At 40.8% G+C, this 25,449-nt stretch overlaps 1 protein-coding gene across 4 annotated transcripts in view; it reads left to right on the plus strand.

Annotated features, from left to right (window-relative positions):
- Window positions 1-3,643: 3,643 nt before the first annotated feature.
- The window catches only part of acsf3 (acyl-CoA synthetase family member 3), a 43,645-nt gene continuing 21,839 nt past the window's right edge, over window positions 3,644-25,449 (plus strand). For 3 of the 4 annotated variants that reach the window (XM_037755216.1, XM_037755205.1, XM_037755184.1), the window contains exons 1-7: window positions 3,644-3,745; window positions 5,749-6,536; window positions 10,210-10,365; window positions 15,631-15,785; window positions 16,554-16,699; window positions 21,928-22,025; window positions 22,905-23,031. In XM_037755216.1, coding sequence (XP_037611144.1) covers window positions 5,814-6,536; window positions 10,210-10,365; window positions 15,631-15,785; window positions 16,554-16,699; window positions 21,928-22,025; window positions 22,905-23,031 — 1,405 coding nt within the window. In that variant the 5' untranslated portion in view covers window positions 3,644-3,745; window positions 5,749-5,813. Of the gene's footprint in view, window positions 3,746-5,731; window positions 6,537-10,209; window positions 10,366-15,630; window positions 15,786-16,553; window positions 16,700-21,927; window positions 22,026-22,904; window positions 23,032-25,449 lie in introns of all 4 variants that reach the window. The other variant, XM_037755194.1, reaches the window with a different exon arrangement.

Raw genomic sequence — 25,449 nt, forward strand, 5'->3', positions numbered from 1 at the left:
TTTTGACAGATTTTAACAGCTTGCCAACATTTCTCTTGAAACAATTCTAGAAATAAACACCAACACAAGAAGTTCTGGATTCAAATGGGGTCATGGTGCGCTCGAGTAGCTGAGAGCGAACCACGAACTCCAGTGGATGTCAAATATTCCTGCTTTTTTTAACCTCTCTTCCCTCTACTGCTTCCCTTGACTTTACTTCATGTATAAACATACCCAAAACTATATCATCAATAACTTGAGTCACTGCTGCCCATTTAAAACTGCACATGTGATCACAATAAACACACTGTAAATTTTATTTTTACAAAGTGCCGCTTGCAAAGCTTGGAAACTTGGATAGCATTGAAAGCGTTTGGTTTTGGTACCTGGAAATGTAAGGGCTTCACTACAAGAAAAATCAATTGAGAGTGCAAGAGAACCTGGACAGGAGAGAGGTTAATGCACCCTCAGTGATGAAATGGACTTATCCAGACAGTAGATGGTATATTCCAAGACAAAAGGTTAAAAAAATGTATATGTGCCACTGAAATAATGAGGTAATCTTCAGACATAGCTGTCACAGCTCAAACGCATTCAGGGCGCTTCAGGCAAATGTCCTTGGTTGTCAAAACCTCCATTAGAAAAGGAACGTGAAGCAATAATTGCAGAGTTGAAAGGTCACTCGTCCGTTTGTTCATTAGAAAAATGGGAGAGAAATTCCTTTCAGTGTAATCCTTGGCTACCTGATTTGATCTTTCAACACCATTTCCCAACACAAAGAGAAGGTCCAATGCTGCCTGATGAAGAGCCCAAAACGCATTGCCTTTCTAAATGCGACTGCCACTTATGTTTGTCTATTGCTCACTGTGCTTTTGTTGATTTGATACTTTTTTAAAAAGCACTTTTTGTAAGCCAAGGGCTTCCAGTTTTCCGTGAGCTATGTCTCCCCGAGCCTCTTTAAAAGCACTTGTATTTTACGTAGATACAACAAGGATCATCGCAGAGCATCCTTCATCTTTCACCTCAAATGAACCACGCCATCACACGAGGACACACTGAGAGTCCCTCTGCATGGAATACAAGCCGTGTTGTCAACCGTGCATTAGTATGTGGGTGGCATGTGTTCTGCGAGGCAGTCATATGTTTACAGTGAATCTCTTGGATGAAAGTCAAGTTTGCAGCTGCAGCCTCGGAATAATTCATCGCTTCGCCTTTTTTACCCAGGAGGAGCCACAGGTAGTTGATGAAGTGGCAGTGCCAAGACTCCCAACTGGCGAAGACGAAGCGCAGCTGCCAGGAGTCAGCGCGGCCAGATGCCGCTGCTGATGTACCATGTGTTCCAAGCAGGGCAACAGTGTGTTTGTGTGTGAGCTGGGGCGGGAGGGGAGAGAACGAAGCGCTTGCCAAGAGATTCTCACATTGATGCCAACCTGACACATGCTTGGGTACTCCCCACGGTTTGTGTTACCAACTCAGCCTCTCTCACAGATCTGTGGGGGGTCCCCTCTTTTCCCTCTTTCTCTTTTCCTCAGATGCAGTCCTTTGCCAAGACGGGAGTTGGCGCCGGCTCGCGGCCGTCCTGCCCATCAGTGGCGAGATTCCTTTCAGGTGGTCATTGCTGAATGGCGTGTTGGCAGCAGGCCATTGCAACAGAATGCCAGCTTCTGCTAGATTCTCTGTCTAATCATGTTTTCGCCATAACCGCAACCATAACTCCTTATGGTAGCCATGTCTCGTCCTCTCACCCCTGACAAATAGACATATACGTGATGCCCTTTATCCATCCTTCATGTCTCCTGTAGCTGTAGATAACTCCCTCAATGGCTCAAATGCAAGTCCCCATATAACGCATGTCAAAATTATGGCCAACTTCCAGGAAACAAATCCAAAAAACATGGGTCGTCTGTACCTGATTTCGTTTCATCTGCGACGACATTCGGTCATTTTTAGGTTGAATCCTTAGAAAATGCGGCAGTGCCATCTGCATCAAAAAAGACTGTACAAATGCCCTACAAATAAAAGAGTCTCTGGAAATTACATAGCTGCTGGGGTAGCATAGCATCCCCTTGAATAGCGTTTTCCCCACGAATGGGAACGAGTGGTCTTTGACGATACTATTCCTGAGAGTGGAGGGGAGTTCTCTGAAACAAAGGCACCGATTTCGTTAGGAACATGCCATCATCGTTTGCAGTGTAGGGGGTTTGGGGAGGGAAGTGAAAACTTTTTGAACGTGTGCCATGTCTGTACCATTCTCTTATCTGAGGCACGCGACTGCCAGCTGGCGGCTGAATGTGCCCACTTGCACTGTGATGATGAAGCCAGCCAAGCTAGTTGGCACACTGAGTAGTAGGACTGGCATGGGATCTAAAGCCAAACACAGATCTGTGTGGGGTAGCTGCATATATGCTGCAGTCTCCCTTCCTCTCCCTGTCCTCGTCTCTGGATCTGCAGGTCCTCAGAAATGGTGGCGGGTCTTGCCAACAGCCACCGAGCTGAGTTAAGAGCCACAGGATGGCAGACAACAACAACAAGTCGTGCTAGTAGCTCTGTAATCAATGATACATTTATCTGAAACTAGCTGTGTATTCCAATACCTATACTACCATACTATTTAGTATGCCAGAAAAAGATTTGGTATGTTCCAATACATTCAGGTGTCAAATGCAGTAGGCTATGCCAAATATACCAGGATGTCCTACTACATCCAGTCGCATTTTGCATTATGTAAACCAGCATGCTTTTCTGGCTATTCTGACCCACAATCCTATGCGCAGCGGATATATGAGCAACAGGGTCAAGTTCAAGGCATGTCCCAATTGTATGCATACTGCATGCAACAGTATGTAATTTTTAAGGGCAGCTGCAGTACTTACTAAAAGTAAAAAGTAAAAGTATGAGATTTGGAACGTAGCCTACCTGTGAAATTTGTAAACAGGTTTAAATTACTGTGTTGTCTCTTCCATCTAGTAGCCTATAAAGTACTGCATCAGATTATGTGTAACATTAAACTGTAAAAAATATATATTTAAAAAAAAGTCTGAATGATCTAAAAAAGACAGAAATAATTCATCCTAAAAACAATACAATTTAAAAAATGATCTGCAGAGATGTGCAAGAGTAAGTAAAACATCATGTCATGTCCGGCTGTTTTTATCTGTTTTTGTATAATTGTATCCTTGTAAGGTGTCCTTGGGTGTCCTGAAAGGTTCAATTCAATTCAATTCAATTTATTTTTATATAGCGTCAAATCATAGCAGAAGTTATCTCGAGACGCTTTATATATAGAGTAGGTTTTATACCGTACACCATAGTTTAGAGACCCAACAGAGATCCACCAAGCGCGCTGCCAACCAAATAAAATGTATTATTATTATTATTATTATTATTATTATTAATAAAGTATTATTAAAGTACCAAATAAAATGTATAATTATTATTATTATTATTATTATTATTATTATTATTATTAATAATAATAATAATACTTATAATACTACTACTAATAATAAAGTGTTATTAAAGTACCAAATCAAATGTATTGTTATTATTATTATTATTATTATTATTATTATGAAAGTAACAAAACACAATGTTCTTGGACAATTAAAAACTGTATTTTTAAAGTCACCACTCCAGAGCTGGGTTTGCAGTGTGTGTGTGCAGCAGTAGAGGCAGGAACCATTCAAACGTCTCATGTGGTTTCATGTCGGAAGAGTAATGCTGCTGCGCCGTCCTTCACTACAAGACGTACCGGCTTAATGTTTTGGTAAGGTTGAATGGGAATTAAAGTAGACCATGTGTACAGAGAAACACCGGTATTACTTTACACATATTCATGTATTATTCGCCGTACAAAGGAGATTTTATTGTGCGTATTTCGGGCGGGAGTCTGCTCAGTATCAGGGTCGTCTTCAACCGGACACCGTCACTTAGCAACTGTTAAGTAATGTCATGGTAACCTTAACGTTACCATGTTGTACCTGGGCATTGTTTCTAGTGTTGTTAGTGGCTACAGTTAAACTGAATAACCTCATAGTGGTGAAGAAGTTTACACATGATCTACTAGTTTCACACTAGTGGAAAGAAAACATCCAAACATACACATTTAGGTGTTTATTTAACTACACTTTTGTCTGTAGATTTCTCCTAAATTCACCCAAAGTTACTATTAGATAATGCCTCATTTGCATATTTAAACATACAATTTCAGAAAACTTGTACACAAAAAAAATATTGTTTTAATGTAAGTAATCAATTGGGGAAGTGTCATGGTGATATCTATTAGTTACAATTATTTACCCTATTTACCTGTATTGCCAAATGTATGGGATTTTACATCACACATACTGCACATACTCTGAGCCAGACATTTGGGAGACACCCCAGGAAAAAACATTGTTTTTCATGCACTGGTCAATTTTGAGATGTTGGGCTATTTTGCTTCCATAACATGTCTTCTTTCAGACTAGTGGAAAGAAAATGTATTTTACTTCACTTTGTCTATTTGCATCTGTAGATTTCTCCTAAATTCACCCAAAGTTACTATTAGATAATGCCTCATTTGTCATTTGCATATTTAAACATACAATTCAGAAAATTTGTACACAAAAAAATATTGTTTTAATGTAAGTAATCAACTGAGGGAAGTGTCATGGTGATATCTATTAGTTACAATCAGGGAATGAAATTAGCACCTGCCAAATAGCAGGGTATTGTTGGCTGTGGCAGGTAACAATTTCAGGTCACCTGCCACCATGGCAGATAGGTTTTCCTTATATTAAGAAATATCATTCTTAAATAGCAATTCCTAAATTAAAAATAGTCAGGGATTAAGGTTTCATGATCCATATTTCCATATTTCTACTGTCTATTACCACTGACTGAAAATATCAAAATAGAATTAGTATTGCAATATTATGTTTAGTGATACAGTATCAATTCTCAAAAAACATGTATTGATTTCTAATTAATAGTTTACAAGCAAAGATTAACTCAGTCAATACTTTATTTTATTTATAAAGATATGCGTCCTCTGTTATAAAAAGCAAATCATACTAGTCTGATTGCATAAAAAAGAAAGAGAAAACATATTTACTCAGATTTAATGTATATGCTGGTGTGTTCTTTATACTATGACAGTTTTCCTAAAATTAGAATTTTTAAAAAGTTGCAATATATTGCCTTGCTTACAGTACCGCAATATATTGAATTGTAACCCCTGTATCATGATATGTGGGCTATCGTATCGCCAGATTCTTGCCAATACACAGTCCTAGTGTTTACAATTCTAAAGCGTTCTACATAGATTTCAGAAGTGGCAGGCAAAAAAATTGTGTGGCTAGTAGAAATGTTCAGTGACCTGCCACAGAGGCACTTGAGGACCCTGCACATAATCTAACGTTACCTTTCTAATGCAACTATCGCATGTTTCTAGAAGTTTCTGAAGAATAGGTTAAGGCGAGACACCCCAGGCAAAAACATTGTTTTTCATATACTGGTCAATATCGAGATTTTGGACTATTTTGCTTCAATAACAGAGTAGTTTCAGACTAGTGGAGAGAAAACATCCAAAATACACATTTAGGTGTTTATTGTGTAAGTGAAGGAAAAGTGATTGCCAATTGGTCAAATTAAATATTACAGAAGGAGGTCAGGTTGATATATAGATTCGTATGGTATTTGCCTTTAGGAGAAGATGTCAAACTTTTTGTGCTGCTTGATAAAACTCCTCTTTTTCTTTGTCAACTCACAGATGTCTGATATGAGCAGATGCAAGAGGCAGACGATGGAGTTATCTTGAGGTTGTGACTCTGGAGGGTCTGAACAGCTCAAACATGCTGTCAGGACTTGTTGCTGCTGCCTCCCACTCTCTGAAGTGGACATTACCTCACTGGAAAGCCACTCTTCACAGAACTTACAGCCCATCAAAGCCAGGGCAATGGCTACTGGGAACTGTGGTTCAAAGAGGGGCTCATAGATGGACTACAGCACCATCTTCGAGGATAAACCAGAAGCCAGTGTTTACCAGAGCGCCAGCATTTGGAGATAAGCTTGCAATCATAGACAGCAGTGGCAGCCACAGCTACAAGCAGCTATATCGCAGCAGCTTAGGTCTTGCAGGTAGAATCAGCACAGCTCTCACCTCTGACTTTGGGGGTCTGGAAGGAAAACGAATCTCCTTCCTGTGTGCTAATGATGCTTCCTATACAGTGGCACAGTGGGCGGCTTGGATGAGTGGTGGGACGGCAGTGCCACTCTACCGAAAACACCCTGAATGTGAGCTGGAGTACATCATCTCTGACTCCCAGAGTTCACTGCTGGTGGCGGGGCATCCCTACGCCGAAACACTCGAGCCACTGGCACAGAAGCTGGGGCTGCCATGCCTGACGCTGCCCCCTGCTTCTAACCTGGGCACTTTAGATGGGGCAGACACCCAAGAGACGGAGACAGGAGACATCACAGACTGGGCTGATCGACCAGCTATGATCATATACACCAGTGGTACCACAGGGAGACCCAAGGGAGTCCTACATACACACAACAGCATCCAAGCCATGGTGAGTGTTCTCTTTTATTTAAACCAAAATTACATAGGAGACAAAGGAAATTACATTTCAACTCCTTTTTTTTATCTGATTCATACTCACCGACTGTTTTTAAGAAGAAATTTGTTCTTTAAACCCACTCATGCAGTTTTCACGAAGATTTTGACATCCACTAATGTTTTCTTATTTGGGATTTTTTTTTAAGGTAAAAACAGAACATACGCACACTCAAGAGCACACATGCTGACTTGTTTGTGCAAAATAATTTAGGGCTGCAACTAACAATTATTTTCATTGTCGATTAATCTGTTGATTATTTTCTTGATTACTGTTTAGTTGTTTCGTCTATAAAATGTCAGAAAATGGTGAAAAATGTGTTGAAAATCAGTGTTTCCTAAAGCCCAAAGTCTTCTTTTGTCCACAACTCAAAGATATTCAGTTTACTGTCATAGAGGATTAAAGAAACCAGAAAATATTCACATTTAAGAAGCTGCAATCAGAGAATTTAGAAATAGTTGACCATTCATTTAATAGTTGACAACAAATTGATTAATCGTTGCAGCTCTAAAATAATTGGTTATTGTTTTTTCTTGAATTCTATAGTTGTATAATATAGGATTTTAAATTACAATAATATTATTTATCATTTATAATATCTTTTGCTAATTATTTTCATCATTTTACAAAGCCTTATGGTCTTTTAAAATAAATAAACACTACACCACTAAATATGACAGCTCGTTTGGCATTCACTTCCTACAGACACTTTAGAGCTATTCAAGTTTTTTAGACTTTCTTTTGGGCATTCTTGACTTCAACCGGCATGTGCTTTCAATTTACGAGGACGATGGGATTCATCATTATAAGAATACAGGTATGAATAATTCTGCGGTTCAAGAACACTTCATAGACTTTTTTTGGACCTTTTTTTTAGAACAAATTAAAGAAATAAATTAGGAAGATGTTGGTGAATGAGGTTGATTGGCTTCTACTTTAACGAACAGGACGTGTTTATCAGCAGTGAAAAAAGATTGGTTCTGACAGAGAAAAGTATGGTACCGCTTGTGCTAATGGACTAAAAATCTGTGGCTAATTAAAATAACAAGCAGTGTTAATTGTCTGTGAACTCTTTGTGTCTGTTAGTTTATCCTAAACTTTTATAGCAGCTAAAAATTACACTGTTTCACAGTAATTAAAATTAGTTCGACATAATCTTTATGTAATCCTGTTTTAAATAATTTCCCTAATTGATAACAGCCCTGTAATATTCAAAATATTTTGGATTTTTCTGGTAGTTAATTAATATTAAATCAATATGAGGGAACTTTATTAAACTTACCCTTTTTTCAGATTTAATATTACAAATATAGTAACTCCTTGTTGGTGTGTTCAGGTGCTTGTAGGAAGCTCAGACATCAGTGACTTCAGAGTCACACATCTATTTCTTCGACATGCTGTCCATGTTTGTCTTCTGAGTTTGATTTATTCAAATCTTGACAGTTGATATTTCATGCAGTTCAGGCAGTGATTATGAAGTGACTGTCCAGAGCGCCAACATATGGAGACACATAAAATGTATGCATGTTTCTGAGTGCAAGAAGTGTTCAGACATCCCCACACCCACATTTGACTCCCTGATTAGCATCATTCCTCTTTGTTCTAACCGAGCTTTCTGAATAATCACTAATTTATGCCATTAGCTATCTCCTGAAGATTTTCCTGTGTATTTTTAAGCGAAATTGACCTACATGTCCAATAGTGTGGAAAATTAAATCCCTCTGAAAGAAGGCAGAGCTTCATTTGTCACTGGTTGGCCCAGGGAAGTGAGTGAGTGAGTGAATGATTAAGTGAGTCTGTCTGTTTTCCTGGAAGGCAACAACATCAGGTTGTCACAGTCCCTGGAAAGCTCCTCTGTCAGGTTAATGTGAATGAAGACCTGAGGCAAACTTGGAAGGAAAATCAATTTGCAGTATAACTTCCAAATTTAAGATCTGATCCCAATCTTACACCATTTCTGATGTCTTTGACATTTTCTCCCAATGAATGGTAAAATGAAAATCAATTAATTTCCTTTACATTCAGAAGCATAAGGGTGGAAGTTTCACTGTTTGTAATAAAAGCAGATACATGAACAGGACACAATAACCAGGACACTGGTACAATATAATGCAATTAAATACATATCGAAGTTTGAAATAATCAATTTTAGTTGCATGAACAACTTTTCTTACACCGCCTCAACAGAAGTTGAACAGTATCCACTTCACAAAAGTAGTGTTTAGATTAAGCCTATTGGCAACACACACAAATTTCACGTGTTCCTCGATAAGTTGATATTCACAGTCACTAACATAAAACTCTTTAAACAGACACAATTCCCTTGCTTTATAGTGGTTTCAGGAGCACAAGGATGAAGTTCAAGTTCTTCCATAATCAAATTTAATTTCGGCAACTAAATTAACCTTAATGGGGAGTTAGTGGAGTTTTTCAATATTTTAATCAAGGGTCTAAGGATAGAGGGTTTTGTAGGTTGTACAAGACAAATTTGTCATTTTTTGAGCTACAGGTATATAAATAAAATTGACTTTACTAGAATAAATTATACGTTAATATCCTTCATTCCTAAAGTGACTGAGGTGTCAATTTCTGTGAGAAATAGTCTAGCAAACCACTATTTACAATTCAGGCCTTGTATGACAACACTTAAAGAGGACCTATTATGCTTATTTTCAGGTGCATATTTTCCCCCCAAATGCCCAGTCTGCTCTGATTGGTCAGCTGGCCCACTCTTGTGATTGGTCAACCGAACCAAACTTTTTGGAGTCTGCTCCAGCTCCGCTCTAACTAGCTTTGCTTAAGGGCGTGCCAAACTAGCCACTTGGCAGGTATTATGCAAATGTGTTACTTGGTGACATCACCACGTTACAGAAGAAAAGGCAGAATTTCAAGCAAGGCAGTGTTTATGTTGGGGGGGGGGAGTAACTCCCTTTGGTGTGGACTTTGGGCTTTGTAACTTTGCAAATCTTTTACATGCACAAAAACTATACAACACACTAAAGGAAAGGGAAAAAGCGTAATAGGACCTCTTTAAAATGTGGTATTGCATAATAACAACTGGCTTCTTAAACGAGATGAATCAAACACTTAAACAATAAAAAGGAGCCTAACTGAACTGAGCCTATTTTGTTATTTGTTGGAGATTTTTCTTTTATTCCTTCTTACCTGCTAAAACCATACAATGAGGTGACATCATGCTGAGATGCTGAATTTCAGAGCAGCTCTAATGATGGCGTTTCAAAACATGAATGATAAACATCAGATTTTAAGTGTTCTTTTATACTTACAGTTTGCACATCACGCAAGGAGATATTAATTGTTGAAGAGATGTATACAGATTTCTCCACCAACAGGAGTCTCAGTAGACCATAATGCAGTAAGATTATAATAATCTTGAGTTATTATCATGCTCTCCAACTGCAGCCAAATTCATTGTTGTGGTTGTCAGAGGTAATTCTTGCAGCAGCAGGAAATTACTAATTCAGGGGTGAATTCAGCAGTTTAGGAGGAAACAAAAAGTTAAACAACTAAACTTCTCCACAGCACAACAAAATATCGTAACAAATGTCTGCAACTAGTTGCTGACCCGCTCTTCTCTCTCCTCCCCTGTCTCTCCCCTCTCCTTCAGGTCCAGTGTCTGGTCTCAGAGTGGGCGTGGTCCAGAGATGACGTCATCCTCCACACCTTGCCGCTCCACCACGTGCATGGCATCGTTAACAAGCTCCTGTGCCCGCTCTGGGTGGGCGCCACCTCCGTCATGCTACCTGAATTTCAGCCCCAAAAGGTCTCGGCTGCACTCTCTTTCTTGTTCTATCTCTTTCTCTTGGTACAGCACTGTACACCTTTTCATTAACACATCTGAACAAACGAGGCGGTTGTACGGTAGAAAGTCTCAGGAGGTGACTATGAGAGCCAAGCTATCATTGACAGTGAGTCTTAAGAAGTATTTCAGATTCAGACGTCCTGTGTGGACAAGGTGCTGCTGGGTTTAAAAAGACCTTCAGCTTTTTTCCACATCAATCCCTCTTTCTCTATCAGTGTTTCCTGTTCCCCTTCCACTTTTCTTCTCCATCCTTTCTCCTCGCTTCATCTCCTCTCAGTCTCTCCTCCTCCTCCTCATCCTCCTCATCTTTCTCCTCATCCTCCTCCTCCCCCCTCTCTGACTGTCAAACTAAGTGTTTGGGGCTCAGTGATGAATTGCCTTGTGTGGCTTTGTATCTGACCAATGCCGACTCACGGCAGGGGCTTAAGCAGCGGATCAATCGATGAGCTGACATTGAAGGATGATGGTGCTTGTTTGGCCCTGAGAAGGGAGGGGAAGATGCGGTGCCAAGTGTGTGTGTCTGTGTGTCTGTGTGTGTGTGTAGGTGTGGTTTTGGTACATATAGAGGTGTAAATGCGCATGTTTTCCAATGTATGTGTGTTTTTGTTTGTACAGCTCAATGGCAGTGATGGTAGATGGAAAGGAAAGGTCTTTAAAGGACATATGTATCTGTCAACATGGGTATTGCTACACTGTTATATCAGTATTCAGCTGTTATCCCTGACCTTGTGTACCAAACCACAAATCCCCTCCTCTCACCCTCAGAAAAAAGCCTTTATTCTCCTCCTCCTGAAGTAACAGTACATTGATGAAGTGATCGATAGTCTGTCTCTTCTATCCCCTAAGATCTCTGAAGGGTAGCCTAGGCAGCAGAGGCCGGCATTGATTTTTTTCTGATTTTGCCTCGAGATAGTGACAAACATTTTCAGTGCAGGAATTGTGATCCAGTAAATCACACATACAGTATGTCTATTTCAAGTGTGCTGCTGCAGACCGACATGAGCAGATACTCTTCCGCAGTTCACACGGCACTGGTCAGATTTCTTTGTTTATTTGAATCCCCACTGACAACTTTAATACAGCAACTAATATTTTGATTAACCACATGGAAATTAACACAAAAACATGTTATTACAGACATTATTGAGATATTTAATAGAGGGATAATGCATCAACTCATTGTATTCTACCAGGTAAAGGCATTTTATTTACTGATTGAGTGAGCGCTACTTTAAAATTATCGTTACACATACATCTGCCTGTTCTGTAATCCAAAGATTCTCTGAAGTAATATTTCATACATGTGACACATTTTGTGTATTCGTCTCTAGGGATGGCAATATCTATATACGGTAGGTTGATCTGTCTGTCAGTCTGTCCACCACTTTGGTCCAGACAGAAATATCTCAGCAACTTTTGGATGAATTCCCATGAGATTTTGTACAGACATTCATGATCCCCAGAGGATGAAGCCTATTGGCTTTGGTAATCCCTTCACTTCTCCTCCAGTGCGAACAGCAGCTCAAAGTTTTCATTTATCCTGTGAAGTAGCTTAACATCTACTAACATCTACTCGGCACAAAATTAGTTACAGACATTCATGATCCCCAAAGGATCCCATTGACTATGGTGATTCCCTGACTTTTGCACCATCATGAGGTGGTTTGGAGTGAAATGTTTCAACAATTATTATTGAATTATTGAAAGGATTGCCATGAAAGTTCTGTGGCGACATTCATGTTCCCCACAGAATCAATACTTTTCATCATAGCGCCATCATCAGTTCAAAATTTCAATTTGTACCTGCAAAAACTAAAAACATTCTCATCATCCTCAGCAGTAATTTGTGTTTAGTGCTAGTTAGCAAATGTTAGCATGCTAAATAAGTTGGTGAACATGGTAAACATTATGCCTGATAAATATCGGCATGTTAATATTGTCATTGTGAGCATGTTAGCATGCAGACGTTCACATTTAGTTTAAAGCTCCACTGTGCCTAAGTACAGCCTCACAGAGCTGCTAGCGTGACTGTGGACTCTTATTTTGAGTTTCAGTGCCACTAACAAAACTAGACCTTTTTACATACGTTGCCTTGAGGAATATAAAAATATTTTCAAAGAACACCATTTTTCTCTTTTTAACAAAATAAACCAAACAAATCAGTGTTCCATGTAGTTTAAACATAAGCCCCTGTACAATAACTTTCCTAAATAAAACACAGTGGGAAATAAGCAAAATTGGATTAAAATCTGACCAAGCATCCGTGCCAACGTTTGATACCTGAGTTTTCGATACTCAGTGCTACAAACACGTCGATGTTCAACATCAAAATGTATTGGAGTCCCATGTTGTTGAGTGTTGAGGCCTGAGCATAGAGTTGTTTAGGATGCAGGCCATGGCCCTCTGCTCTCATCACATCCTGTCCCTTAGGTGGAGTTCAGCTCTTTGACGGACATAAATTGCCTTCCTCTCCCCTCCAGACTGGACTTGCTGGAAGCGCTCCGCTGCACTTGATAGACACCACCCAGAATGGTCAGGGCACACTCACGCTTAATAATCCATCTCTCTGTCTGCACAAAGTTTTATTCTGTATGTGTACAGGTGAACTGTGAACACGCCGCCGTTTTTAGATCAACTAATGATATTGTGAGAAATGGGATACGGATCCAATTAGACTGTTGACAAGTCTTGATCATCTCAGCACTATTTGTCTATATATTTCAGCTCTGTTTGTTTATCAGAGGCAGAGGAGGTGAGAGAAGTTAGATAGATAATGGATTAGGTGAGTCTACGACGAGGTGACTCAAAGGAGAAGTGGAAGGAAGAGTTTAGAAATTGCTGGCACATTAAGAAGGATGTGGTGCTACTGTAGGTGAGATGGATGATGGGAGAGACTGCATCTTTCTGTGTGTGAGTATGTGTCTATGTGTGTGTGTCTATGTGTGTGTGTCTATGTGTGTGTGTGTGTGTGTGAGAGAGACTGCAGAGGCAGCGAAGCAGGAAATTACGAAATGGAGAGAGAAGGTAAGTGAATGTGAGATAGGGAGCGAAGGGTAGAGGGGAGAAAGAAAGATGAAGGGAAGATGTGGGGTCAGAGATGAAAGTAGAGAATGAAAAAGAAGCACTCGGGGAATGGAGGCAGAATGAAAGAGGAAAAAGAAGTGAGGATAAGTAGACTGAGAGGGGAGGGGAAGGGGAGACAGCTGGGGAGGAGCGTTTGTCTCCCAGGGGGGGAGACGGGACTTAGAGAAGCTGTCGTTCACCTTCACTTAATTCATGCTGTCGTCCCATCCTCCCATCGTCTACTGCGATGCACCCAGAATGTGTGTGTGTGTGTGTGTGTGTGAGGGATGAGATGGAGTGGGTGGGGCGGGGTGTGTAAAATAGCTTTGTCCTTGAACAAGTGAGTTTATGTGATATTTGAACGGTATTTTTATATGTGAATGTAGTTCACAATGTATGCTTATTGGTAGTAGCTCAGTCTGTGTGCTTGGCTTGGAACCCACGGGGGGCGCCGGTTCAAGTCCCCGTATCGCCCAAGTATGGAGTGTGGACTGGTAGCTGGAGAGGTGCCAGTTTGCCTCCTGGGCACTGCAGAGGTGCCCTTGAGCAAGGCACCAAACCCCCACTGCTCGGGGCGCCTCTCCCTGGCAGTCCCGTCGCTCTGACCTCTCCGTTAATGTATGTGTATAGGGCCTGTTCGTGCATGTGTGTATTTAAGGCAATGAATCAATAAAGTATTTCTTCTTCTTCTTGTTCTTCACCACGCTTGTGTGTTTAAAGGGGACATACTTGTATTTCAGGTTTCTACTAGAACATTTTTACATGTGTTAATGTTAAAAAGAACACATTATTTTCCTCATTATACATATATATATATATATATATATATATATATATATATATATGTATATGTATATGTATATATACATATACATATACATATACAGTGTATATATATATATATGTATATATATATATATATACATATACAGTATATATATATATATATATATATTTATATATATATAGCGCTCCGCGTGTCTGTCCTTCTGTACATCCTTCCGTCTGTCTTTCCGTCCGTTTGCGTGTCACACTTTCGTTTCCGGAGCAGAACTCGAAAACTATTTAACTGAGGAACTTCAAATTTGGTATAATGGTTCACAGTGTGGTTTAGTTGTGCCTTTTGGGGGTTAGAAGTCCAGGGTGCCCAAAATCTTTTTGAAATTTTTCCAAAAAGGCCAAACCTATGGCCCTACTGTAGTAGGGGTCAAGCAGTGAGCGGGCGTATGTGACTTTTGCTTTGTTCTGTCTGTCTGAATATACCCTCTGTCTGAAACACTCCATTTTAGTGCCTGTCACTTAAAGCTCTCTCCCAAATAAGGCCAGTCTGCTCTGATTGACTTGCGATAAAAATATGGTGCGCCTTTGTAAAGGTAGTTCTCAAGCTGTGGGTGATGTATTCTAATGAGCCTGCATGTGACATAGGAAGGAGAGCCAAATCTGAATGGCTTGTTGACTCACATGTTTTCTGATCCTGGCAGCCCACAAAAAACTGATTATTTCACAGTTAGTGGGTTGGTGGGCACTCCAGATACCCAAATGTGTGTGCACAAGCACTGAAAAATATAGTTTTTCATGATATTGCGCCTTTAAAGCAGCAGCGGAGGATATGAGTGGCTCCTTCAGTAACAGTCAAAAAGCACATTTGTCAAAAGCAGCCGTACAGAAGGCCTTTTAACTGGCCAACATGCCGACTCTGCCCTACAGCAGTCTGCTGTTTTCCTCCTGCTGACCTTTACAAATCTTGACTTTTTTTTTTTTGTCTTTTTTGGCATTCTTTTGTGTTGACAGGTTTAATATGAGGCTACTGTCTGGACCTTACTCTGCCATTTACATCAAATAAAAGAATGAAATGGCACTTTCACATGCATAAATGGATTGAATCTGGATGTAATAATTTAGTTTGCATGGCCCTGTCCATTAGATACACTTCTTTCCTTTTCGCCTTTCCTTATCTCCCTCTCCCTTCCTCCCTTCCTCCATGTTCAGTTATATGTTGTGCTTATCTCTTTCTCTCTCTCCCTAACTCTGTCTCTCTCTCTCTGTGTGTATGTGTCTCTCTCTCTCTCTCTCTCTCTCTCTTTCTTTCTCTCTCTCTCTCTCTTTCTCTCTTTCTCTCTCTCTCTCTCTCTCTTTCTCTCTCTTTCTCTCTCTCTCTCTCAGGTGTGGGAGATGCTGTTGAGCTCCAAGGCGCCCCTGGTTAATGTCTTCATGGCTGTGCCAACTATCTACTCTAAGCTGATCCACTACTATGATCAGCACTTCACACAGCCTCACGTCAAGGACTTTGTCAAAGCGGTCTGCAAAGAGAGGATCAGGTACTGGCTGTGGGATCAATGACAGACAGCTTTGTGGATACATATACGGCATATATGTGTGTGTATATGGACTGGTGACAAATTAAATGCAAAGCCGTAATAAAAACATGGGGAAACGTAAAGTTGCAGCCTTACATAGCCGAAAGAGTCATTGAATGGTTTTCAAGAAAATGGAAATGAGGAGAATCATAACCTATGGCCCTCGTAGTCACCAGATCTGAATTGAGCAGCTTTTGGAGATTTTGGACCAAAGTGTCAGACAGAGTTCTCCACCACCATCAACAAAACATTGAATGTCTTTTGGAAGAATTGTGTTCATCCCTCTAGCAGCGTTTCAGACACTTGTACAGTCTATGTTAAGGAGCAATGAAGCTGTATAAATGTGTGTGCACACATATCAGAATAGCGATTAACTATGGTTTTCAGAGGGATTTTTATGAATTTATAAACTTTTTATCTGAATAATGTAGGCTAATAACACATTACATCCTTTACTCATTTTTACATTGTTAGATGTTATGTGTCATCAGTGTTTTTTGTAGTGTCCGCATTTTTCTATTTGTTGGTTTGTGTGGTGCCACTATTTTCTACTATTTAAAGAAACTTTTAAGGCCATCATTACCCTGATCCCCAGTTCATTTCCATTCCTGATAGACTTTAACATGTTTCACAAACTTTTTTATGGCATAGTATAACCTAGGAATGTGTTATTTGGGGCCTGGTGTGTTTCCCTCATGACCGGCCCTCTTTCTCTCTCTCTCTCTCCAGGCTGATGGTTTCAGGCTCCGCTGCTCTCCCTCTCCCCACTCTGCACCGCTGGGAGGAGATTACAGGACACACACTGCTGGAACGCTACGGCATGACTGAGATCGGCATGGCACTGTCCAACCCTCTCAAGGGCCCACGCATCCCAGGTACACGAGTTTGACTGACTGTGGATACACGTATACCCACCCGCACACAATTGCTTACCTACTCTACAGCATTATTGCCTGGGTTTATAAATGAGATAAGATAAGATGGAACTTTATTAAACTGGAAGGAAATTCTTCACTGCAGTAATTCTAGTTTGACTAATTCAGCCACCTCTCCTGGATTATTCTGCACTTTCGACTAGGGCTGCCCCCTCTTAGTCGATTAGTCGACTAATCTGTCATTGTGGTCTCAGTTTACTAAGATTTCTTTAGTCGATTAGTCATTTTTTAATGCTTTTTTCATGTTGAGTGACTTGTTTCCAAGGAACTTATGAGCACATCTCTGGTAAACAGTAGTGGGCAACTCTGGGGTCTGAAAAGTGAAGCCGATGCAGAAGTGCCTGAGAAAATGACCATACTTTCACTTGAATTATTACCTCAGTAAACATTGTAAACAGTTTTTTTGGTCTTAATCGCTAGTTTCAAGTCTTCCTCAAGACAGCATGATGTTCATTTAATAAATTATGGTCCCATTTAGAATAATATAGACCATAAAGCAGCGTATACTTTACGGCGTGGCTACCACGGCGTTGTCCGGTTTGGGAGTTGTCCGTGTTTTCGTCTTACAACTTTAACCCTTTCACAGTGTGTTTTCAGTTTAAGAAAGTTAATTGTAACATTTTGGTCACCGTTCGGTTGTACTTGGCTCCACCCTCTTGTGTCACTTCTGGTTGCAAAAACACAAGATGGCGACGGCCAAGATGCCAAACTCGTGGCTTCAAAACGGCAGTCCACAAACCAATGGGTGACGTCATCGTGACTACGTCCACTTCTTATATACAGTCTATGGTAAACACAAGATTTAAAGTGGATCTTTTGTGTTATTCTTTGTGGATAAACTCAGTTTTACAGATCTGTAGATTAAATCAACTAATCGATTAGTCGACAAAATGTTAGTTGTATAGTTGACTAGGAATTTCTTTGGCCAAAGACAACCCTACTTTGTCCAAAGAAACTAAACTGTTGGTGTGACCACACACTTGGTAACTTTCCTCTTGTTTATCACATATAAATCAAAAATCTCTAATATTATTCTATCTCGCTCAGCCGTTCCAGTGCTTCGGCTTCATGTGTGGTGTTTTGATCGTAGGCAGTTTTCTCTGGTGTGATGTCAGGTAAAACCCCATGATCCCAACGACACCTCCCTCACACATGCAAAAACAAAGGCAAGGTCTGGAAATGAGGTCAGACCAGTGGAGGTTGCTTTCTTCTCCCGTCCTCCCCCCGTCTTTCCTGCTCCCTAGCCAACTCTTCCTCTTACAGGTAAAGCTAATTAGCTTCCAAGTGGATTGAGTAATCCTCTGTCTGCTGTTTTGTTGGGGTATTGTTTTGTTTGTTTGTCAGGTTATGTTTGGCATTAAGCTGAGCAGCCTGTGTTTGATTCCTCTCTGGTGATTATTAAGAATGGCTGTGGTTCTATTGATGTTTCCACTGCAGACGTTCGTGTAAGATGTGTGTATGCTCGTGTAGGTGAGACTCTATGTGCCTGTTTGCGTCAGTGTGTTCTTGTCTTGTCTTTAAGTAGGTTAAAATGGATCAATAGCAACCACAGGAAACACTCTCAGAAGAGTGGCGGAGTGGAGTCACCTCTCTTACACACAGACTCGCTTTCCTTTCTTTCTGCCCTCCGCCAACTAAGTAGCACACAACTCAGTTCTTAATAGACTTATTGACAGCAATTGTATTAATAATTTTCTACTGTATTTAGGGCATCTTATTGGCCCGATTTTGTTGCTTAGCTTACAGTTTTGGAGCATTCCAGATTAACAGCAATGTGGCTTTCTAGGTCATATTGCTCTTGTTGAGATGTAAATATGTGAGATTAGTTCCTCCCTGTTCTTTCCATTTGGTAATTATCTCACTCTGCTGCCCCTTTCATCTTTTTGATTTGTTTTCTTTATACTTTTCAGCCATTTTTTTTGTCTTTCTACTGACACAGAGAACAGAGACAGCGTCACACCTTCTCGGCCTATCTTCCTCGTGATCATCCAGCCAAAGCTATGTCTTTCATTAACTGTAGAACAATCTGGACCTTTGTCATTCCTTCTCCACTCTACACAGACCTTTTCCCACCGAGCATGTAGCATTTATAACCTGCCTGTACTCTTCAAAATGGCACTCAATCTTGTTGAATCATCGCGACCCGAATGCTACAAGTCTCCAAGATTTCTACAGCTCCTGACGTGAGAGGAAAAAAATGATGATAGAGGAGGGCGCTAGACGGGGAGTGAAAGAGATTCCGCGAGTTGAACCGTAAATGGATTTTGGACACGTTGTCATCGAGGGAGACAAGTCCGTTTTTGTCATTTCGTAGATGTTAGTGTTTTTGCTGGACAGGTTGAAGAACTCGAGGAAGATTACTCGGTCTACACCTCTTCACCCCGATCAGAGGGAAAGAGGACAAGAGGCTGAGAGATTGTCCCTTTTTTATTTGGGTTTTGTAATCTCTTATTTACCAGGTTTATTTTTAGAGGATAATCCAGACCTTTAATATCATTTTCATAGTTTTGGCCAACATTCCAGTCGCTTATAATATTATACTCGCCATGTTAATTTCGGAAATCTGGGAATGTGGCAATATCGCTAAGAAGTCTTACGAGGCAAAAACACAAGCTGTTAGACGGATTTCAAACAAAACACATCAGCCAAATATATTTGGAAACCAAGACGAACAGTAGAATTATTACCCCAAATTCCTGTTTATTACCAAATTCGCTTTCAGTTTTACTTCCAAATAGAGTGGTTTAGATAATCACGCTAAACTGTTGATGAGTTATAAAATATGGCACAGACTAAACCAGCTTTATCCTTTAAAGAAATATAACTTTGAAATATCTTACATTTTCTTTGACTTTAATTAGTACAACCCGGACAGCCATCAACGCTGGCTAAAGGGGTGGGAGCCGTTTTATTCAGATGAACCATATTTGGAGGCATTAAGGGTCGGTTTATGCTAGAAAAGAGATGACGCATTGTTCGACCCCATTGGAAATCAAATATGTTTGTAGTTGTTCTGAATGGCCACACTTCAAGGCGAAGTAAAAAGCCTTAGAGAGGAGGGAGAGGCGATATTGTTTAAATTTGGAATAATGATGTATATTTCAGACGTCACAGCGCGAAGTGGGTGTGAATCTGGGATCGTCGGTTTTGGAAAGTTAAAGAAATGGTAGTATCATTAGGTCCTAAAAGTTGTAAAATGCACTAATAGCTGAATCCAGAGTTATTGGGAGGTTGAGATAAAGAAAACGTTACTGTGCCTGCTCTATGGGCCCAATGGATGTGGAAGATCGTAGGATGATCCGGGTAATTTCATATTCGGAAGTCAAGCTTCATATGCCACTGAGCAACTTTCATAGGAATGAACGGGAGCCCTCCTCTGACGCTTCTTTATTCATTTCATTCAGTTCTCTTTATACATCTATGGTTAAACCAGCATTATCCTTCAAAGAAATGTAACTTTGAAGTAACTTACATCCTGCCTAATCTTTGACATCATTTAGTGCAACCCTGACAGCCTAGATCTATGGTTTAAATTTGGTATAATTTTCAGACAGTCTCTCCTGGAAGACATTCATTGTGTTGCACTCAGCGGTTCACATGAAAAGTGACAGAAATAGTTGTGTAACGAATGAAAAGTGGGAGTTCAAACATTCAAACCCTGGCTACTTTCTCACCTCCTCACAGGGTGGGAATGTGGGATTGTTTAAGTTTTGGAAAGTTACAAAAATGGTCAGACACAGCCCCACCAATCACAGTCAGAATGATATGTGGAGGGGGGGTTTCCAGAACTATTCGACCGTCTGACAAGCAGTTCTGATGAAGCACGCTGGCAGCTTAACCCTGCTCAAATGTCCTTGAACAAGACAGTGAATGTCCTCCTGGTCCACTCTATCCTCCATACTGTCACTCTGCTTTAAGTCTAAATTAAGCATGTTCACACTGTCCACCGCAGTTCAGGATCATTATAACTTGGCTGGATGCAGCTTGTCTAACCTTCTGACTCAAGCTTGTTTGTTATCTTGCTTGTCCACTGAGAAACAGTCTAGTTACTTCTGCGGTCAGTTGGCTTTTCCCTGCTGGACTGAGTGTAAGTGATGGTGTGTGATAGACATTGCCAATCAGGGCTGGAGTGGATTAGATCAATATGAAGTGAAAGAATCACTCTTTAATCAGGACCTGACCTGCTCTTTATTGGGAGAGCAGTGGTCTGTGAAATGGCATAATAGCCTTAAGGCAGACACACACGCACACACACACATAGACAGAAAAGACCGCTGAGACCTCCTCTGTGCATCCCCCCTGTGCACTCTTTGCTATAATTACTTAGCTCAGGAGGTCACACTTGCACACACACAACGATGGAGCCTGCAGGTGATGTCAGTACATGTGGGGATTTTCAATTTTTACACCTCTTTTTAATAGTTTCACTTAAACATTATTGCAGCTCACAGTTGTGAGCAGTTTTGACGCTCTGTTCTTATTGTATTTCATAATTTGTCAGCTCAATTATAACATTTTTTTATGCAACTGTGCTGCAATAAAAAGCCTTGTCAAGCACTCAGCGGTAGTTTGGACTGAAGGGCTGAATTCTACTGTTGAGTCAGAAACAGCGTAAAACAAAAAAAGTAGAGTGGTTATTTAAGTGGATGGTTATGAAGGTGCATGATATTTGATATTGTGAATTTTGGGTTGACTTAATGCCGTGGATGCTGCAGTTCGGTGTGATTCTGAGAAGAATCTGTCAATACTTTTGATAGATCACAATGTCCAGGAGTGTATTCTGGGCCTGGTCTCTGATTTTAAGCATTCTCTTATTTGGAGTTTACTTGATGTTGGAGAGAACAGCTGCATCAGGCATTGCCCCAGAAATCCCCATTACTGTACAAGTAAGCTGACTTGTGGTGACTGAGACGAATGGCTTTCAGTTTAATGTTTTACAAGCTCAGCAAACCATTTAGTGACCAGTTATGCCCTGCGGACGGAGTTTAATGCCATCTTGGAAGAGAGCCACTGTAGTAGAAATCCTGTGCTAAAGGTTGATGACGATCGCTCTGTTGGTTACGAGTGTTCAACTTCTGTAAAAAGGGACACAAATCATCCCATATTGCTTGCAATAGTCTACCTTCCCTTTGTAGTGATGTGTTTTTTGTGTGTGTTTTTGTTGACAGGGGCTGTAGGGATGCCACTTCCCAGTGTCGAAGTACGGATTGTCATGAATAACACAACCAACACCACAATTGTGGAGGGCAATCACCGCGAGACTCAGGTAATAACAAGTAATAAGACGATTTATAATGCTGCCCCTCTTAGTCAATTTCTTTAGATTTCTTCAGTCATTTATAATGTTTTTTTTCATGCTGAATGACTTATTTCCAAGAAACTTATGAGCACATCTCTGGTAAACACAAGATTTAAAGTGATGCGTTTGAGTGATTTTGTTTTGTAGAGAATCTCAGTTTTACAAATCGTTGATTAAAACAACTAATCGATTAGTGTTAGTCGACTAAGAATTTCTTTGGTTGAGTGATACTGATATATTTACAGTTATTACACAGCTTTGTTAAATACTCGATTCTGATTGGTCAATCATGGCGTTCTACGGTCTGTTATTTCTTTATAGCAGACCGTTGCTATGTATAACAGGCCGTTGCTATGGATGCAGTTCTGATGTCGGACTCTGGTGGACCATTTTTGTGTTGAATTATTGATTTCTTAAGTAAGTAGCCGTGTAATAAGCGAGATAATGTACAGCGAGCGGGTCATTGTTGTGAAAGAAACCCCTTCAGGGCGATGAGAGACCCCTCCGCTCCGCATCAGGGTGCGGCATTGCCCTTTCGTGGTTTCTTTCACATTAATGACCGGCTCGCTGTACATTACCCCTTACATAATCAATGAAAAACAGAAGTATGTCAAGAAGTAGTGTAGTTGATTTTGAATTTCAAACCACAAACTGTAAAAGCCAGGGTGCTGCATATTTTCCAGAAATAAATAGTTTTTCTGTATTTATTACTAATGCAAATTCAGTATTTTGCCTTCATATCTTGCCTCTCTGCATGCAGTTTGACATGTATTGTATTGCTGTTGTTGGCTAGTGCACTCAACTCTTTAAAACTGTCTACTTAATCTATCTGTGAATATACGGCAGGTACGTCCAGGTCTGGAGGGTAAAGACGGGGAGCTCTTAGTTCGAGGTCCGTCCGTCTTTAAGGAGTACTGGAACAAACCTCAGGAGACCAGAGAGTCCTTCACTGATGACGGCTGGTTCAAAACAGGTAGCAAACCCTCCTCTCCTCTTCCCCTTTTATCTTAACTCACACTTCAGCAACTTGTGTTCACACACACATTCCCTTGGAGGGAGTGAAGTTTGCCACTAATTGCTTCTACATGCTGTCAGAGGGATTCACACGAGGAGGAAAGATGTCAAAAAGATTTTTTCGTCTCTGCTAAAGACTGCACTTTTAGGACTTGATTTTAAACACTTAAAAACCAGGAATCCAGTCCAGGAAGCACACACACACACACACTCAGAAATTGAATGTGTATATTGTGTGTGTGTGTGCGTGTGTGTGTGCACATTTTGGGGGACTATGAGGGAGTGATAAATGGACTATGTGTGTTTTTGGTGCTGCAGGGCATTTTTCCTCCTAAGTGGTTGTGACTGCTCTGGGTCTTGAGAAACCAAGTATTGCTCTCTCGCTCTTCCTCTCCCCCTCTCTCTCCCTTTAGTGTGTGTGTGTGTGGCAGCACACACTCTCTCTCTCTCCCTTTAGTGTGTGTGTGGCAGCACACAGGGAGGCTGTCATCAGAGGCTCTCTCTCCCTGCAGCCCAGAAATTCTCTTTCTGCCCCCCCAAAGGAGCTCTGCTTTACTGCAAAGCCACCGGGAGACGGGCCTTAAGTTGGCTTGGGGGGGGTGAGGGGAGGCTGGGGGACGCAGGAGGGAGGGCAGAAGCAATTGGAGCTTATGATTGTCATGTAGACAACAGGAAGTAGGAGCCAGAAGCAAAAAGAGTGAGGAAAGAGCTGGAAGCATGTGATGGTGGAGGGGTTAGAGAGAGTCAGCTACAAAGGGTGGCAGAGAGTGGGTACGGTTATGGTGAGGATGGAGAGCTGGTTGTGGTGGAGGTGGAGGGGTCGGCGGGGTGAAAAGAAGCAAGGAAGGAGCAAGTGATGGAGAGCGATGCTGGGCGAGGCAGCGGGAGAGCAGGGCAGAGTGTGTTTAATTGGCTTTGCAGGCTGGAAGGACAGAGATCCAGAGCACAGCACGCTGCTGTCACACTCCATTACAGCCACTGGCCACATAATGAGAGCCTGTGCAATCAGCTCCCCACAGACCAGTCCCTCAAGCCACACACACACACACACACACACACACACACACACACACACTCCATGGACTACTCAATAGGAAGCTATCAAACACATTCCTTGCCCACCCACCTGCCTGTGTTCCCTGATGCCAACTTAAACACACACACACACGTCGGGGTTTGAAGTGGGAGGAGTCTTTGGGCATCCCGGGTACCAGAATAGAAAGTTCAGATTATTTTTGCTTAGACAATGTTAGGCAGCAGTTGGGTATTGTAGTATTTAGAGCCATCTATCGTACCAAAGGGACAGTAAATGACATCATTTCTCAGAAGTCAAGTTGTAATAATTTAAACTGACAATTTAGATTTGAACTGATGACCATAATGTAAACCTATGGTACTGTTGAATTATCCTGTGTTACTTTGTCGTGGAACATTGAGAATATTATTTAAAGAAAACTTGAGAAAAGTTTGAGACTTGAAAAAATGAGGGCTGTCGATCGATACAAATATTTAATTCTGATTAATCCCATGATTGTAAAATTTTGTATCGTTCAAAATGTCCTTTAAAATGACATTTGTCAAGTATTTATTACTCTCATCAACATGTGAGTGGGCAAATATGCCTGCTTTATGCAAATATGTGTCTATATTTGTTATCGGAAATCAATTAACAACACAAAACAATGACTGACTAACAAATACTGTCCAGAAACCCTCACAGGTACTTCATTTAGCATAAAAATATGCTCAAATCATAACATGGCAAACTGCAGCCCAACAGGCAACAACAGCTGTCAGTGTGTCAGTGTGCTGACTTGACTATGACTTGCCCCAAACTGCATGTGATTATCATAAAGTGGGCATGTCTGTAAAGGGGAGACTCGTGGGTACACATAAAACCTATTTTCATTCACATATCTTAAGGTCAGAGGTCAAGAGACCCCTTTGAAAATGGCCATGACAGTTTTTCCTCGCCAAAATTTAGCGCAAGTTTGTGTTATTTAGGCTCCTTTGCGACAAGCTAGTATGACCTTAGGTTTTCTAGTTTCATGTGATGCCAGTATCTTCACTCTAACTATAAACTGAGCCCGCTACAACCTCTGAAACGTTATTGCGTTAAAGATATTAGTGGCGTTAAAACGAATTTGCATTAACACGTCATCACGTTAACTTTGACAGCCTAGAAAAAATACTTCCACAACCAACAACTAATCTCACCCCACAACACAATGACAAACAGTTGATTTATAGACAGGCACTTGATCGTGTGGACAGTAAACTCCCACACAAGTTACTCTTGTCCACACTCACAAGCCTGCCATGTCCACACAAACTCTCTTTGTGTGGAAATGTGGGGGGGTGGTGATGGTGATGGAGA

The sequence above is a fragment of the Sebastes umbrosus genome, chromosome 2 (genome assembly GCF_015220745.1).
Source record: "Sebastes umbrosus isolate fSebUmb1 chromosome 2, fSebUmb1.pri, whole genome shotgun sequence".
Lineage (NCBI taxonomy): Eukaryota > Metazoa > Chordata > Actinopteri > Perciformes > Sebastidae > Sebastes > Sebastes umbrosus.